At 34.2% G+C, this 16,945-nt stretch overlaps 1 protein-coding gene across 1 annotated transcript in view; it reads left to right on the top strand.

The window, feature by feature from the left end:
- The window catches only part of LOC124632170 (aminopeptidase N), a 39,705-nt gene that overhangs the window by 14,671 nt on the left and 8,089 nt on the right, over window positions 1–16,945 (top strand). Inside the window, exons 2-9 of the mRNA XM_047166878.1 lie at window positions 7,453–8,167; window positions 10,370–10,525; window positions 10,852–11,145; window positions 12,431–12,614; window positions 12,993–13,149; window positions 13,452–13,711; window positions 14,992–15,193; window positions 15,511–15,791. Of these exons, the coding sequence (XP_047022834.1) occupies window positions 7,453–8,167; window positions 10,370–10,525; window positions 10,852–11,145; window positions 12,431–12,614; window positions 12,993–13,149; window positions 13,452–13,711; window positions 14,992–15,193; window positions 15,511–15,791 (2,249 nt within the window). The remainder of the gene's footprint in view (window positions 1–7,452; window positions 8,168–10,369; window positions 10,526–10,851; window positions 11,146–12,430; window positions 12,615–12,992; window positions 13,150–13,451; window positions 13,712–14,991; window positions 15,194–15,510; window positions 15,792–16,945) is intronic.

Genomic DNA, 16,945 nt, shown 5'->3' with positions numbered 1-16,945 from the left:
TTTTCTGTGTGTAAATCTGTCTGTCAGGATTTTATTTAACTAAAAATTCGTATCTTATACATACAGTCTAAGGCCTACATACAGACAAAGGTGATAGACGACGTTTTATTCGCGTGAGGGAAGTGGTTCATTCCTCCTATTCATTACTCTTCGAGCGTCCAGATGAGCAAGCTTTGTTATGATTCCCACAAGATTGATGTAAACGCTAGGAAATCTAGAAAACCCTTCAGAGCGACCCTTATTATAGATCACAGAGATGACACAAGCTTTCGTCCACAAGCCAATTAAAGTTAAGCCGTTTGTTTGCAGGTCAGATTTGAGAAATGTCGTTATGAAATGAAAGCTTATGTTGGGGGTCACAACATGTAATATTTTGTATTGTCTTGCTAATTGGTTGAACTTGGTTATGTTAATTAAGTTGTGTCTGGATGTTGTGTTTTTGATATTAAAGCAATTCCAATTAATTGTTGCTTGCTGTGAACAAATTATTACTACAGTTTATACCTTTGTCGCTGAAAATATTACATAGATCCAGATTAATATTAAAACTAAACATTTTAACGGATTAATTATGTACTTTATAATTTGTCATGCATATTTATGTAAGTTCAATTACCTATATACAACTAAATACTCCTATTGTTGCAAAAACACATTAGATACATAGCATATGATCCTGTAATAAATCCTGTAAGAAAGATGACTATATTGTGAAGAGAAAACGGTATAATTACTTTTGTTTACCATTGTTATGAACACTCTTCATATAGCTTTTCTTTATCCATTAGCGTCAATATGTCTCACTTGATAGATGACTGACAAATTGATATTGGTGGAAGATTCTTGGGAACGCACATTATAGAGGTACCTTCTCTTTGGTATATTATCTTTCCTCTTTTATCATAAGATTTTTAGAATATTATACGAGTAAAAAAATATTAGGTTTTCATGTATTATTTGAGAGAAAGGGTAACAGTTAATTACATCCCACCAAAAACATTAAATGTAAAAAAAAGCCAATCCTCTACGCAATTCCTCCACCGTAAAAAGTTTTGAGATCGCATAGAAGCCAAGTCCTGTTCTACTTTATTTGTAATAATAAATCAATATTTTGTGACTATATCAATAGTTTCGTTCACTTTACAATAATATTGACTTGGCCATGAGCACAATAAACTGCAAATATAATACAGCATATCTTGGAGAGGTGAAAGTCAAACATGAAGTTTAATATCACAGAATTAAATACTTTTAGTTTATTCAATTGTTACTAAATGACCGACAGTCAGTTTCATCCAACATCAATGAACTGCACATGTACTATGGCGCATGTTTAGTCCATGGTGATCTCAAATTCCAATCAGTCCATAATCAGTCCAATCGTAAAATCATGTCCATATAGAATTTATCAATCGCACATTATTTCAAGGAGCGACTTTTAACTTGTGCTCATGGCCAAGACAGTATTATTGTAATGTGAACAAAACTATTGATATAGTCACAAAATATTTATTTATTATTACAAATAAAGTAGAACAGGACTTGGCTTCTATGCGATCTCAAAACTTTTTACGGTGGAGGAATTGCGTAGAGGATTGGCTTTTTTTTACATTTAATGTTTTTGGTGGGATCTAATTAATTTTTTGTAGGTCTCTTTCTTCTCTAAGTATATAACAAATTAAATTAACTTACATGCAACTAACTAAATATATAACAAACTAAATATGTACACCTAAAGTAGCACGTAAACAATATTTTTTTTTAACCTAAAAAAATTCGAAATTGTCGAATTTTTTAATCGAATAGCTTTTAGAATAAAAGAGATTTATATCAGAGGTAGATGACGCTATCACATGAAATTATTTGATTTTTTTTTAAGTACTACTTATACTAAGCTATGTAACGAAACCATAGCGCGATTTAGACCAGGACAACGCCACCTATCGAGCGAGCATGCAGTGTTTATCGCACTGCATTAATATGAAAGATTTTATCATTATTCATTTCATTTAAACCTAGCTTTTTTATTCATATGTTGTATATTTAATACATAATAACAATATACCACTACGTAACAATAAAACAAATAGTAACATTTTGTACATAAATAAATAACAAAGTTATCAATGCAGTCAAAATTCATACACAATGTTCTTGAAAAACCGCAAATATAAATTTGTTTCCTATTTTTTTTATTAAGTTTTAAGGTTTTTATAATTTTCCCTTTATATGTAGCTAATAACCTACCTTGGTGCCAAATTTGAAGGTTCTAAGTTTGCTAGAAGTACCTTAGACTTTTGATGATCGGTCAGTGAGTCAGTGACAAAATGGTGTAACTTTGATCGCTCATAACTGGTAAACTATTTATTCAAATGTCTTGTAATTTTGAGACTGAGCTTGTTCTAATACTTACTCTTGGTCATCGAAAACCTAAACTCCTAGCTTTGTTCACATGGAAGATACAGGGGACTGAAATAGCCGCGAAACGCTTCGAGAAAAGATGGTACGGCCGTGCCCGCTTTGCTCGAGTCTTGGCTGGGGCACTGCCGTGCCCTCAGATACGTCGGATATGTATGAATATGATTTTGAATTTCTTGGTACTTATATTGGACACGAATTACAACTTTATATTTTAGGTAACATACAAGATATTATATATATACAAGACATACATAATATAATATTTCTACATAATCAACTAAATTCCAAAACCACACCAGTCTATTCTCTTTTCACTCAAGTACTATTTAAAAATTCAATTATTTTAACCGAAGCTAAACTATTCAAAACTCTTCCCCGAGCTTACTCAACTGGCTTTAACTAACACAAATATTGTGTCAGTTATAACTAGTTGAGTTAAAACTCTCAGTTAAACTTTAACCCGTTGGTTCGTCCGTCTGTTAGTTTCATCACGGCGGTATTAAGTTGCATCTACGAGATGCTGGAAGGGTTATCCTAGGAGGGCGATTCAAGGTATAAGCGAAGAGCGTTTCATCTCAATTACTTAAAAAAAAAATCTGTTGACTTTTATTTATGAATAAAAAAACATAACAATGGATAAAATGTCTTTGGTAAATGGATTATTTTATTCACCTTACTGTAATAAGAACGATCCATTTAATAACCATCATATTATGATATGCTATTTATGTGAGCTGTGCACTTTCAGATATGTACCTACTTAATGATACTACATTGAATTACATTCCCCACTATGAATCCCAAAAGTGCACTTAAATATTTATTAAGACACCCAACTCTTGACCAGATCTAGGATACAAGTAAATCTTTGCCTTAAACTTTCTTTTTGTTAACGGCAACCGAGCTATGCAGCCCTACTCGCTGCTATAGATAGTTGTTGTCAAACAATAAAACAAACTCAGTCATTTTAGAATCGCTGATCGTTATTAACTTGTACCACACAATAAGTGAGCACTGATTACTTGTACAGATTTCAATCAGAGCCCGAACAATGTTGATTGTGTCGTTGAATGAGGGCGCTCGATTGAGCCGCTTCTTTATTTTACGACCGTTTTCAGTTACGCGACCCCTTTTTATTTTCTTTATTGTTGAAGTTTTTTTTGAGGATATAAGGGCTATCGGCTAGTTAAAGCGTAGTATATATTTTTTGAAAGAATATCGATTTCATATTACATATATATAATTGCTTTTAGGAATAATGGTTACATTTTTATGTTATGGTATGTATGACATCTACGGATTTTTAGCTAAGCTAAAAGCTCTTTTTATGAGTTCATTTTTTATGGTATCATTTTCACAAATAAAAATTCTGTTATTTAAATGTTTGTAAAAATATTGTTATTTCTGGTATAACAATGCTTTATCCCTTTGGATCTAATCTTGTACCAAAAACGTTTAACATAAAATATAATTTAAGTAAATTACCCTAATCTTTATTCATAACCACTGAATGAAAACCAGTAGCACCAGCGTAACTGGTTCAGAAACCATTGAAATGATTTATGAAGTGTCAACATTTTACCGGTAAAATAGGGTGAAGAATAGTCTTTTTTGAATCTAGTTTTTATTGTAAATAGATGGAGAAGAAGTAATGAGAACTGCTTAGTAATCACACTATTATTACAATGGTGAAAGTTTGTGAGTATGTATGTGTGTATGTTTGTAACTATCGAGGTAAACGGCTGAACGGATTTTGATGAAACTTGGCACTACTTAGCAATAATCACAGTACAGGTTAAACATTAGAATAAGATAACCTTATTATAGGCCTAAAGCTTATGCCACCCGAGGATAGCATAACTTTCCAACAGTAAAAATGTTTCCAATTAAAATATTGTAAAAAATGACCTCATTATAATAATATATTAGTAATTATTATAGTACTCATTATATTAGCAACTAGATAATAACTGCCACAAGAAAAGCAAAACAAATTACTTTCTGCACTTACTTACCCTCTAAACTTAAACTAAAATCTTGTTAGAATCACTCCCTTGGCTTACAATAAGCAACAAACCTTTGCCATTTAGAACTAGTTAGGAATAGCATTAGGTCCATTAGATGTACGAACATTAGCTTCTAAATTAATGTTAGCTGAACAACCTTGTTTGCATAATGTACTTGAGTAATGTAATTATGTTCTAAGGTGAGTTGGGCTGCGGGATAGTTCGAAAGAGTTACCGCAGCCCTGGTACATAAACGGCTCCATAAGGAACATGGTGGGTTTTTGTCTGATACTCCCCATACTACACCCACAGATTTCCCAAAGAAAAAATGTAGGTTAGTGGCTACTTTGAAACCAAAAGTCTTCAACAAAAAAAGAACACCTAATTGAAGAGTTACGCTAGAAAAATGAAGATCAAAACTTGGTAACTAACAATGCGATTTTACAAGACTTCAGAATAAGCTTTGCCTTTTTTGTTGTCTGAACAAGGCATATTACTTGGATCAAACTTACAAATTCTTATTATTTTTCTTTTTGTTTCGTGGCCTCAGCTTTACATATATATAGAACTAGCTTTTGCCCGCGACTTCGTTCGCATGGAATTGTGACTTCCGGCATATTTTTGGTTTGACCAATAGATGGCGCTACATGTCCGGAATAAATTTTATTTTTTATTTTTATTTTTTTTTGAAATAAAAACTATCCTATGTCCTTTCTTAAGTTCCAAACTATGTCTGTACCAAATTTCACACAAATCGGTTCAGTAGTTTAGGCGTGAAGAAAAGACAGACAGACAGACAGACAGACAGAGTTACTTTCACATTTATAATATTAGTTAGGATAACAAAATATTTTTAATACAAATAATAATCTACTAGCTGTCAAGGCATCAAACCCTTCATACCTTAGTGGGACTCAAAATCTTTATTTAGTTACAAATACGTGAAGGTACACTAAAGATTATCTCATTCTAACTCCGTCTGTATCAACACACGGTTGGTACAACTTCATTACAATAGCAATCTTGTGTAGTTGCAAATTGCGTACGTACCTTTGACAATAGTCAACCGTCTGCCATGTGACAAGCAATTGATAACGATAAACTAATAATATCTAGGTCTTGTAGAATATTGGTCTAGGTTCTTCTCGTTATAAATATCTAAGTTTCTAAAATTATGTCTTGATGTCGATAGTTCGACTCATAGCTTGGTTAATAATGGTGACTTTAGCATCATACATATGTTGAGTTGCAAGGAAATAGTGGATGGATTGTGTGAAAGAAGATATGGCTGGAAAGTCTGGGAATTATGTAGGTTATGTGATAGCATCAAACAGAGAAGAAGAAGAATAGTTATATACAAAGAAGAAGGTATTCTGCGACTCCAAATAAAAATTGGGGCAAGATGATGAGATATTAATATTAAATTATGAGTTTCAAGTTAAGTAAAGCCCTAGATCCTTAATAGTACAGAGTTTGATGATATATCAATAAATAATATTACAGACACAACTTCAAAAGGCAGAAGATTTGTTTGATTGTTTGCTCTCTTCATTACAAAAGCAACCTCCAAAATTAACCATTTAACTCTGAAAACGTTTGCTATATTCTCTCATCACCTACCAGAGTAAGCCTAGGCACACAAATAAACTCTGTAACAAGCGGTTTAGTTTTGAAACAAACAGACCGACATTTTGATGAGTTTGTTTTCGACGAAATTGCTTTTAGCCGCGAACATACGTCGGTGCTGCGTGCGGTTGTCCGAACGAATGTTGCCAATTTATACTCGTATTTTGCGAAAAACTTTTTTGTTTCGATTTCATTTTCCTTCTGTGAAGCATGGTTGTATTTCTGTGCAGTTTGCTTTTTATATAGAGGAAGTGAAGCATATTTGGAATACCAGTTTGTTTTTTGAAAATAAATTGAAGGAGAAACGGGATAGCTCAATAAAAAATACATTAAATTATTGTCAAAATATTAAACTTTAATAATGAGAACAATCAAATATAAAAAATACCAGATATATTATCAAAATGCCTATCAAACTAAAAATACTCCAAAAACGTGATTTGACTTAGGGTGCAGATAATTTGGAATATAGTATTCCAAATTATATTCATTTTTTTTTCTTTGAAAATTGCTAACACTTTTTCTTAGAAACTAATAGAATTCTAAATGTTTTATAGTCATTGGCTCTTTACAAAAAAAGAAACTTTTACAAAAAAATAAAACCGACTCCCAAAAAACTGAAAAGCAAAAAAAACACGGTATTCCAAATTAACAACACGCCAACTTAACTTAAAGTTGCATGTCAAATTTTTAATTCTAGAAATATTCACAAAATCATAGTAATATCTTAAACTAACAAGGTCACTCCGCAATTAAAATAATTACAATAAAGATTTAGAGTATTACAGCAAATGATTACCACTGATTGCATTCTTACCGAAAAAGTTTTCAAATCAGGCTTCTCGTTCGCTGGGGGCTGGTAGCCGAAATGTCAAGATAGCGTCCTGTTTTTAATGCTGTATGGCTTTGTGTATCGTTTGACGTTATGTTTACGGCATAAAAACTCAGATGGCGTTTATATATATTTAGATATCGAAGTATTCCAAGTTACCTGCAGTATTCCAAATATGCTGCAGTTCCTCTACTGTTATGAAAGTTATTATAAAGTGGACTATTGCTGCAGGAATTACTTATAAGGTCTTTTGAGGTTTATTCCATTTCGTAGATCATATGATGCTGAGGGTTTAGCGTTCGCATGACTATAATTCTAATCAAAACAGATGTGGAAGTGTGGATGTGTGGATTGTAGCATGTTTGCTCTTTCACTTAAAACTACATAACGGTTTTAAATAAAACTTGACAAAAATAACATCTTTGTTTAATAAATAGGGTACTTTTGACCAGGTATGCGAATTAGTTCCCTTAGCATGCTGATCAAACCGCGGGGAACATCTTAAACTATAAATTCCTCTGTTCACATGCTTCTGAGCAATTTATAACGAAGTCTTGTCTTTTCCAGGTCGAGTAAACGGTGACGTAATGACCCAAGCCCACGAGCCACTAAACATAATGGACGGTACAAACGCTGACTATTCTACAAAGACCAAGAGGGGGGTTTACCTCTCCAAATGTCTGGCCTTCATAATCCTCGTGATTTTTGCGCTAGCCCTCGTGACCGCCTCTTTATTGGTCTACAACTACGCAGCATGCCCTAAAGTCGACCAATTGGCGAATGTAACGAAGTACGAGCTCTGCCATTGTGACCAATCAAAGCTCTTAGTCTTACCACTGACGACAGAAAGCAGTAGATCAGTCATACCCCTAGAGACTACAACACATTCTTCAGTGACAAACATCACAAATCTCTGGCTGCCTAAACACGTGAAGCCAGAAAGATACTTTCTGAACATAACACCTTATATCTATGAAGGGAATTTTACCTTCGATGGAGAAGTGACAATATATCTGACTATTGTTGAAGAAACAAAAGAGTTAACTTTCCATGGTGTTGAATTAAAGATACATGAAATAAGGATCCATGAAATAGATGACGATCACTTGATATACATTGTTAGACATTTGGAAGATGTGCCTAGGAATTTTCATATTTTGACATTGGGATCCAGTTTACTGGTTGGAAGACAGTATGTTATGTCCGTCAGATATACTGGACTGTTGAACGATAACCTACATGGATTCTACAGAAGCTCGTATGAAGAGAAAGGAGTTAAAAAGTAAGTGGGTACTAAGTTTTTCTTTTAAAAAGAGATTGGCAATATTGTATTTGGACTCGAATTTAGATTTTGATAATTGATGTGATCTTAATATAGTATGTACTTGGGCAAAAGACATAAGAAGGGGACTATTTAAAATAATACGACGTCAAAATGACTATATTGATAAAGATGAAACAATTTACTAGTAGAAATACTCATGTTAACAGTTTTCGCTCCACATTTGCACACAGGTGGGACGACCGAAGCATATAAATTATTATGATTATTGAAGTACAAGGTAACCACGTAATAGATATTTATTGGAATTGGCAAAATGCCTGGCAACGGATACTTTTTTATATTTATATTTAATGTCCCTTCCAGAAGATTGGAACATGAAAGGAATTTGTAATATAGTTAGGCCTAGTTGAGCAATACTTGGGGAAGTTTCGCGTAGCAACAAGTTGAATGAACTGGCATAGGATTAACGAACTTATTTACGAAGTATCTGGTTATTTCGTAATAACCAGATACTTCGTAAATAAGTTCGTTAATCCTATGCCAGTTCATTAGATATCGATCGTCCTTAGATATCAAATATTACAGACTATAAAGGTGTGTTTGGACCAAAGGAACATAGAACTATACATAGAGTTAGAATAAAAGAATTTTTTGCAGCACCAATTCACGTTGTTCTCTTTACTTAAGTTCGCGTCTAGATAAATAAAAATGTAGTCCCTTTTTGTCCAGTATGTGGCTGCAACACAGTGGCCGGTAACATTGCAAGCAATCGCAGACATATAGCAACACATTGCTCAGCCTTAGATTGCTCGGACATCAGCAATACTTTTGTAATGTCTAGTGAATTTTTTGATAACATTGCAACCGTTTAGACAATATATTGAAAAATTTGCTGGTTCACCCTCATTACAAAACGTTTGCAAGAAAATTAAAACGAGCATTTTAAAGTGCCATGATTAAGTTAAATACTATTATGCTTCGTAACGTCTCGTTTTAATAACCAGTTATTACAATCTAGGACAAACTGTCAAGTTCAATAGTATCTGAGTACACTCTCGTGCATAAATATGTATGAACTTGCTGTTTTATTGAGTAATATACTACCGTGGTTTTAAAAACTGATCATGATTGTGAGTATATCGATGACATACTTATTAATTCGATAATTTGTTGTGTTAACAACGAAAAGAGAATGCATCTATGGGTCACTTCCATATAGTCTCTTGTGAGTCTTATTTTCGGCCATCGATAAGAATCACTCGTGATAAAAGGTTTCCTCATACATTATTTTCTTCAGAAATGTGATTACGTAAATATATACAAATATAGCTTTTGATCAAACATGTATTTTTGGAAGTGGTTATTCTCGGGTACAATGTTAATTTGGTAACGTGTGATTATTTGAAAAATGATCTATAGGATTTAAAAGTATACTTATTCCCCCTGCTCTTTTCTATAAATATACGTAATATAAAATATGCTCTAAAATCATAACTACAAAATAACAGGCGAACGAGTCACGTAACTCGACACATCTTGCTTCGGCCCATGAATAAACGCGTCGCATTGAATACGAACGACAGATTATAAGCAATAAAATCATTCTTTAATATTCTCCGTCGTACAATGGAGCTTCTAATTGCTTTCCTCGAGTATTGTTAGCGAAATTTGAATGCCATGGCCATTGGTTTTATGTTGCGGAATTGATTGGACATTTCGTCTGGCGACTGTATCTGAATTTTGGGTATATTTACGGTTGATTGGAGATTTGGCACCGCTGGAGTTTAATGAGGTGTAATTGAAACGCTTTTGTGGGTATATTAATGATGGTACTGGCCATTTGAATGGATGTCGTTGTAACTACTTCAGGGATATATCGAAGAAAGTCTTCATATTCGTTTTCTATGTATAACTTTCTTTAAAATCTATTCAGGTGTTTTTGATATGGTATAAAAGCGTACGTAGCTACATTGATATGGTAGTATTATCCCCTTTTTCAATAGGGATTATTTATGCACTAAGGAGACTCGACGATCTTTAATACCTACAGTAGGATAGAGGGTAACGTAAGACAATGATGATAAATAAATAGATGTAGATGACTGGCGGCTTGTAACTAACTTCTGAGCACAGATATCTACGTGCTATCATTAACGGCACGAATCTCAGTGTGTAATTGGAATCGAATTAATATTCCAGATGGATAGCAGTCACTCAGTTCCAGGCTATGGACGCTCGCCGTGCGTTCCCGTGCTGGGACGAACCAGCTCTCAAAGCAAAGTTCACTATCAGCATCGCACGACCAAACAACATGACATCTCTCTCTAACATGAACATCGTTAGACAGAGTCCGCAGTAAGTCTTGACGTTCAGCTTCAGTTAGTTTAAGGAGTGATAGATGAGACTCTTGAAAGTACGAGTACTTGCAGAATTTTTATTAAGTCTGATGAAAGAAGCTGTAACTAAACACTACTGAGAAATTTTCAAAAGAAAACGTTCATTGCAGTGCTCTTTGAAATATAATCCATTGCATTAAACGTCTTAGACTGTGCAACGCGTAATAGAATTAACAATACCTCTGCTGTTTATCTCATTAGCTGCAAGCTTTTACGCGCACAAAGTCATTAGAATATTACTTTATTACCCTAATAACTTATTCTAATTACCTTAAATTTTCACAGTGAGATACTCCCGGACTACACATGGGACCACTATGCAGAATCGTTACCAATGTCTACTTACTTAGTAGCATTCACGGTAACCGACTTCAAGAATATGACGAACAATAAGTTCTCGGTCTGGGCTAGAAGTGAAGCCGTCCAATCTGCTGCTTTTGCTTTGGAAATTGGACCCAAGATACTGAAGTATTTAGAAGAGTATTACAAGATAAAGTTTCCCTTGCCGAAGATAGATATGATTGCGTTGCCGGATTTTAAGAATGGCGCTATGGAGAATTGGGGATTGCTCACTTTTAGGTAAGATTTTGATTGGATTTTTGTTATTGTTTTGATGTGCAAACAGGTTTGAAAGTCAGATATATGGAAGAACAATGTCGTATAATTATGTCGTGATGTCTGATGAAGGATATTTTTAATTGGCAAAACTGTTGAAAGGCGGTAAAAAGATCTCAGTATTTTCTACTTCTAAATTTTGTTAAAGAAAAACAAGATAGGTCATTGAAAAATGAACTAGCTTTAGCAAAATAAACCCAAGATACTATTGATACATTTAATACCAAAACAAAAATGAACACAGACGAGATCCTCATAAAAATAATGAAACCGTACGAACCGGTAAATAAAATCAGCTCCGTTAAATCTGACGCAGGGGTGAGTCTTGATGGATGAATGAATCGTAACACTTCATTATCGGCTGGGGACCGACTATCTATCATCCCTTTGATTTGGGGTGAGGGTTGGGCGTTCGCACATATTGTTCGATCCCAGATATTGGGACAAAACGGTCCTGTTGAGTGGTCGAATTTGTTTCCTATTTTTGCTCAAATGATGCGTAATTTTTGTTGTAGTTTCTTGATGGATTGGGATTGAACTTAATTTTGTGTACATGCCATAGTGTCATAATGGTTTCTTGTTGAATGCGTTTAGTTTATTTTTAACAATGCTGATTTAATACATATCGGGTGTGTCGTTCATAATCACATTAAATGAAATACGTTAATATACTGGTTAATATATGTCGATTAACACAAAGATAAAAGAAAAATACGTAAAAATAAAAAAAATGATTTTTTCAAACAAAGTAAATGGAATAAAAATGTGCAAAAATTAGAACACCATATAAAAGTCAGTCATTACGGTCATTACAAACAACTGAAATTCTCCCTTGAAAACTGACAGCTGTCAACTGATCAAAACATACGATACTCCTAACTTTATCTCTGCTTTACACATGATGTTGTAAATTATAAAAACGAAAAATGACTCCTGTGGTTAAACCACTGAATGGATTAGGTTATTTTTTTCACTATTCACCATAGAATATCGTAAAGTATATGCGATATGATTTAATGTGATTGTGAACGACACACCCGATATATTTTCTTAATAAATCTATGCTATGAAAGTTCAAATGCAGATTCATATCTATCCACGTTATAATATTATCCTGGAATGATGAACGCCTCTTTATCTTCCCTTCACCAATAAATTTGAAAAATTGCATTGTAAGCCTACCATTCCTTTGTCCAAAAACCACTATCATCTACTTACATTTCTCTAAGTCTTGTGCTATATGTTACAGGGAGATTTCAATGCTATACGAAGAAGGTGTATCAGCCAGCACCGACAGGGTCCACGTGGCTACTGTAGTAGCTCATGAGATCGCTCATCAATGGTTCGGCAATCTGGTGACTCCGATCTGGTGGAGAGATCTTTGGCTCAACGAGGGCTTTGCTACTTACGTTGAATATGTTGCTGTTAATGCTGTGAGTATTCTGAAGTTATACTTACTTACAAGTAGGTATGCTTTAGTGCGAACAATTAATGTGTTTTGGATAAAACAATTCGTTAAGTGATCAGCTGTTCCTATGTATTTTTTTGGGTTACTAATTTTAAGTAATAGAAACGAATTAGGTTCATCCTAATTCGTTTCTATTACTTAAAAATGAAGACTTAGAACATAGAAATATAAAGAGCCTCTTTTGAACAAAACAAACAAGATTATGTATAGAATTTGATTATGAAGTACTGTGAGCATGTGACGCTGCTACTTAGAAGACAACAAACAAACTTATTAAGTTTATCTTAGATTTATTAAAAGCTTTATTTTCAAATATTGATTCATCACGCGTTTTCGATTGCAGGTCGAAAAATCTTGGAACATTACCGAGCTTTGTGTTTTGGACATCGTACACAACGTGTTTCAACTAGACGCCCTCAACTCCTCGCATCAACTGTCTGTTGAAGTCAGTGCTTCTGAAGAAGCTGATGCTATATTCGATAAGATTTCTTATGGAAAAGGTAATATTTTATGAGATTATTATTACTAGGCCTTTTCACAGCGAAAATATAGATGACAATGGCACTACAAGACGTATAGGAGTCAGAAAATATTTCTTGGGCTAATTAATGTTTTTGCATAAGAACCTAGAAATCTTTTTAACTTTGAGTATTGATGATTAAACTAAATTAAATGTGTTTTTTTTTGTTCAGTTTATTACGTAAAGCTTTAATCTTGAAGTCATTATGTGTTTTCTTTTGCTTATTAACGGAGAATTATGTAAAAAAGCTTTTTTCTTATTTTTAATGCCTTTGGTTCTTAGGATCAGCCCTACTCCGCATGTTAAACCACGTACTCAAAAGCGACGTCTTCAACGCTGGCGTGACCAACTACTTGAACTCCAAGATGTACGGTAATGCTGAACAGCGGGACCTATGGAGTGCCCTCACCAGTGCAGCCAGAAAGACTGGGGATTTTGATGCTGATGTCGCAGTAGTCATGGACTCTTGGACCCTGCAGACTGGCTTCCCAGTCCTGATTGTCACGAGGAATTATCAGAATGGGACGCTGTATTTGACGCAGGTTTGTTAATTTTGGAATTGGAAACAGTCCTTTTAAAAGCTGTTCTGATATGGTATAAAGTGAAATCAATAATGTGGTCGTTTTACAATTTGCAATAAAATTGGGGATAACTAGCGACACCAAGCATTAAAATCCGTAACTATCAAACAAGATAGTTTAATTTTCGATACTCGACGACCACTAGATGGCGTTACGATGAACAAAATTTAAAAAATACACGTTTTATGATTATCGTAGTCACGCGACACAGCTATAAAATAAACAATTAAATTACGATTACACTCCTATTTATCGCAAAAATAATGATAAATGATAATCAATCAATATTCATAAACGGCTTTCATGATTGAGATATCGTAAACGCTGATATTTTTCAGACAAAATTATCGGATTAGGGACATCGATATTATTTTATCGCGATATGGGTCATTAGGAAATAATCTTCGATTTGATTTATTAATTCTTCAAAGAATTAAAATGTTGTATAATTTTCTAATGCCATTGAAAAAGATAAATAATTGCGTAAAACACAAAGTAAAATATATCTTTAGTTTTCTCCTTCCTGACCTGTTCCTATTTCTGATTACGTAAGTAACGGAGTACGTAAAAGGCTTCATCACAAAGATCGGTGACACCTTAAGGAAAATAATTTGGGCCTTTTTATTGAAAATGTGTCTGCCGGAAAATAGCTAATAATTATTTAAATCTTGGCGATATCAAAATGTAGTTAAAAATTTACGTGACCGGTAAATTTCACACATTATTTACAAGGCATTTTATCTTATCCCAGTTAATACCCATGAGCGCGTGACAATGCATTCGTTAATAGTTCTAATATGATTAAGGAAATATCTTAATTACGTCTCAAATATTCTGCTAGTCACGCTAAATATATTGCAAGTCGTAGTCTGAGAGATAAAGTTATATTTCATAACATTATGCAGACGAATGAAACCTTGTGATGCTAAGAAACTATGCATATTTTTCGCGAAGGTATGTTTAAGTTGAATTTGGAAGTAAAGTAAAATAAAAATAGCTAAGGGATAGAGGAGTATAGTACCTATTTATTATAAGATGACAGAGAAAGGGATATGCCTAATACTTCTATGATGGTTGATACAGATTACCTAACAGCTAAAACCATTAGCGGATCAAATGTAAAATCCAACGCTAAGGAAGCTTTCCCGCAACAATCTTTCTATGTAGCTTCCTATTCCTATAAATCTAGGTTAAAAATGAACCAGAAATCTTGAGAAATGAAAATACATTTGTTATTGCAGGAACGGTTCGTTTTAATCAACGACACATTTGGAGCTCAAACATCCCCAATATGGTGGATCCCGGTATCTTACACGACAGCTTCTGAGAAAGATTTCGAGACCACCCAACCCAAGCTATGGCTGAAGGGAGAGAAGTCACTGACCGTCACCAATATTACTATGAAGCCGGATGACTGGTTCATCGCAAATGTGCAACAAACAGGTATTTGCCGTCTTTTGAATTTGTAAACTAAATAAAAAAAAATCAAGGAAAAGTGTTACTGAAATTTTGCCATGTATAGTATCCATGAATCTCACTCTTGAGAGTATCATTTTAAATACAAATTTTGTTCCGAAGAATTAAATATCTTTCCAGACCTCAGGTTTTCTGTCATGAAAACATGTAATTAGCTATTAACCACTAATGAACTACCCAAACTAAACAATCATTAATCTCTTGTATGTTGCTAATTATAAAACAATAGACAATCGATTGTGTCTCACGTATATCTGTTAAACCCTAACAATCAATCATTACAGGTTTCTACCGCGTAAACTACGACCTTCAAAACTGGAAGCTTTTAATCAAGATCCTCAAAGATCCCACCCGTTTCCAAGAGATCCACATCATCAACCGTGCCCAGCTGGTAGACGATGCCATGAACCTCGCTCTTACCGGGCGGTTGGACTACAGAACTGCTTTGGATGTGACCAGCTACCTCGCCCATGAGAGAAGCTATGTGCCTTGGAAAGCGGGTTTGTCGGCGCTAGGGTATATAGACACGATGCTCTCGAAAGGTGCTCATTATTTGGAGTATGGGGTGAGTAACACAATTTTGTGTTTTGTTCTCTTTTTTTACTGCTGAAAGAAAGACTGTGAATAAGATAGATCGAGAACCAGCGACTGAGACACGTTATTTTGTAAAGGCTGATACTTTGTGTGTACATCTACCTTTCAGTGGGTATGAACAATAGATTACTACTAAGTTTGACTGACGGTTCCTTTGGAAAATAGAATAAACGGCTAAGAGGGCAGTTAGAAGCTGTTTAACCAGATAAAATTGTGAAAAACAATTACACCTTTTTGATTTTGCCAATAGATGTCGCTAGTAGTCTGACATGTTTGAATTCCCTTCTTATGCTGTGTTCATTTACGTTTTAAACTATAGTCTTAAAAACCAGAAGCAGGTTTGTTTAACGAGGAAATAACAAGAAATAGTTTTAACATGAAAATCAATTAAGATTAATCAGAAACGCGGCAAAATCTTATTCTGTCAAACTATAACATGTCTTGTCACAATGACGTTCGAAAAAAGAATCTTCCGAGCATAGATGCACGGCTGAATGGCGAGGTGTCTATGGTCGCTCGTCTCTGCTGCCCTCTTTGTAACTACTGGCAGCTAACAATAGTTTATAAAATACAATCATAAAATTTATTACCATTTATAAATGTAATGTGGTGGTCATGGTGATCATGGGGTAAGTAATATTTCAGCTGAATGCTTAATAAGATTCACAGAGTTCGTTTCGTACTTACGGAAGACGAAATTAGACTTTAATCTTTGGTTTCCCCCAGATTATAATCCACCTTAGTTCTACTGCGGTCATGAGGTCCGAAGTCTAACATCAGAACAATTTGTTACAATCTACTAACGTCATAAGAATAGGCTCGGAACAATTTTATCAAAAACCAGATTAATCCGAGTGATAGGTACAAGAAAAAACTGGTTAACTATGCCTACATGTTCAATAAAGATTATGGGAAATATTATTGGAGATAATATCATCGTTAAGATAACCTAGATAATCTAGTAGGATTTATTACAATACTAGCTTCCGCCCGCAGTTTCATCTGTATGCTGTAAAATAGAAGGTAACTACTTCCCAACATAGGGATTAAAGTAGGCTATGTACATATATTTCTGAAATATTTTAGGCTAGGTATATAGGGAACTTCTGGTTCTATAAAATTATT

Source organism: Helicoverpa zea, chromosome 7, assembly GCF_022581195.2.
Source record: "Helicoverpa zea isolate HzStark_Cry1AcR chromosome 7, ilHelZeax1.1, whole genome shotgun sequence".
Taxonomy (NCBI): Eukaryota; Metazoa; Arthropoda; class Insecta; order Lepidoptera; family Noctuidae; genus Helicoverpa; species Helicoverpa zea.
Note: the sequence above shows the minus strand (reverse complement) of the source record. Positions and strands in the feature narration are given on the sequence as shown.